The sequence below is a fragment of the Aplysia californica genome, unplaced genomic scaffold (genome assembly GCF_000002075.1).
Source record: "Aplysia californica isolate F4 #8 unplaced genomic scaffold, AplCal3.0 scaffold00279, whole genome shotgun sequence".
NCBI lineage: Eukaryota > Metazoa > Mollusca > Gastropoda > Aplysiida > Aplysiidae > Aplysia > Aplysia californica.
The window spans coordinates 833,881-834,909 of record NW_004797549.1 but is presented as its reverse complement, the minus strand read 5'-3'; the positions used below and the strand labels follow the sequence as shown (position 1 = coordinate 834,909).

General features: G+C 47.5%; 1 protein-coding gene across 1 annotated transcript in view; it reads left to right on the top strand.

Moving 5' to 3' along the window:
- LOC101846219 (probable glutamate--tRNA ligase, mitochondrial) overlaps positions 1–704 on the top strand; it is a 25,764-nt gene extending 25,060 nt beyond the window's left edge. Inside the window, exon 13 of the mRNA XM_005101362.3 lies at positions 221–704. Coding sequence (XP_005101419.1) covers positions 221–334 — 114 coding nt within the window. The 3' untranslated portion in view covers positions 335–704. The remainder of the gene's footprint in view (positions 1–220) is intronic.
- Positions 705–1,029: the final 325 nt, after the last annotated feature.

The following is a 1,029-nucleotide window of genomic DNA, read 5'->3' as shown; positions in this document are numbered from 1 at the left end:
CTGGTCAGTTCTATAAACCACGAGCCGCCACTGCTCATATCCTTGCTCTACAGCATGGTCTATGAACTTTACAACTTTCCCGGCACTTAATCTTATCGATGCGCTTTCTTTCTTTCAAATGTCCAAGAGGTTCTCTAATGCCCATTGAGTTAAATATTCCTCTTTAGTTGCAAGTGTGACTACATTGTATTACTGTGGTTCTTTTTTCTTTTTTCTACAGCAAGGAGCGCCTTTGGCAGAGATGATATCTGTGATAGGCCGGGATAGTGTCATACTACGCCTCAGTACAGCGCTCAGCCGACTGACATCTGACCGACCATCGACTGATGTCTGACCAACACCAGACCGACACCTGACTGACTGCTGACTGACAGCTGACTGACAGCCGAATGATGTGAATGGCAGCTGACTAGTGTCTGATCAACAGCTGACGGATGGCCAGATGAAAGCATTCTGAGATGAGGAAAAAGTTTCTCCCAACTCATGAGGACAAATTGAGATTTGATTGGATGAAAAGGTGTGAACCACTGAAGTTGTTACAGTAGACCATGACCATAGCGGCACCTGCTGCAGCGAGACCATCCCTTCAGCGGTACCTTACCGGAATCCTCCTTTCTTTGTCTACAATTACCTGTGCTCGGGTGTAACGGGGCAAGGAAAGACCTGAACTTGGATACACCGGGAAAGATCGAGCGAGCTCTTGAGGCAGGAAAGGGACTTGGGGGACTTAAGGCGGGCTTCAAACAGGCAGTCAGGGGTGCGGAATTATGATTGGCCAGTCCAGTGATGAATGAGGTGGGGCAGGCGGCTGGGAGAGATGCGTTACGTAAGCCACTCCAAAAGTGTTATGCCATAGCGTTGCCTTGGAGCTATTTTGTCCAAAGTGCCTCTTTAGATAAGTAGACTTTGAACAAAATAGTTCTGAGAGGATGATTGGCCTAGCCCTAGGCCTCGGTGAGGCCAAAAAGTAAAAGAAGAGGAGAACATTGAATTGCAATCGTTGATGCTCAAGCATATTATGCACGCATC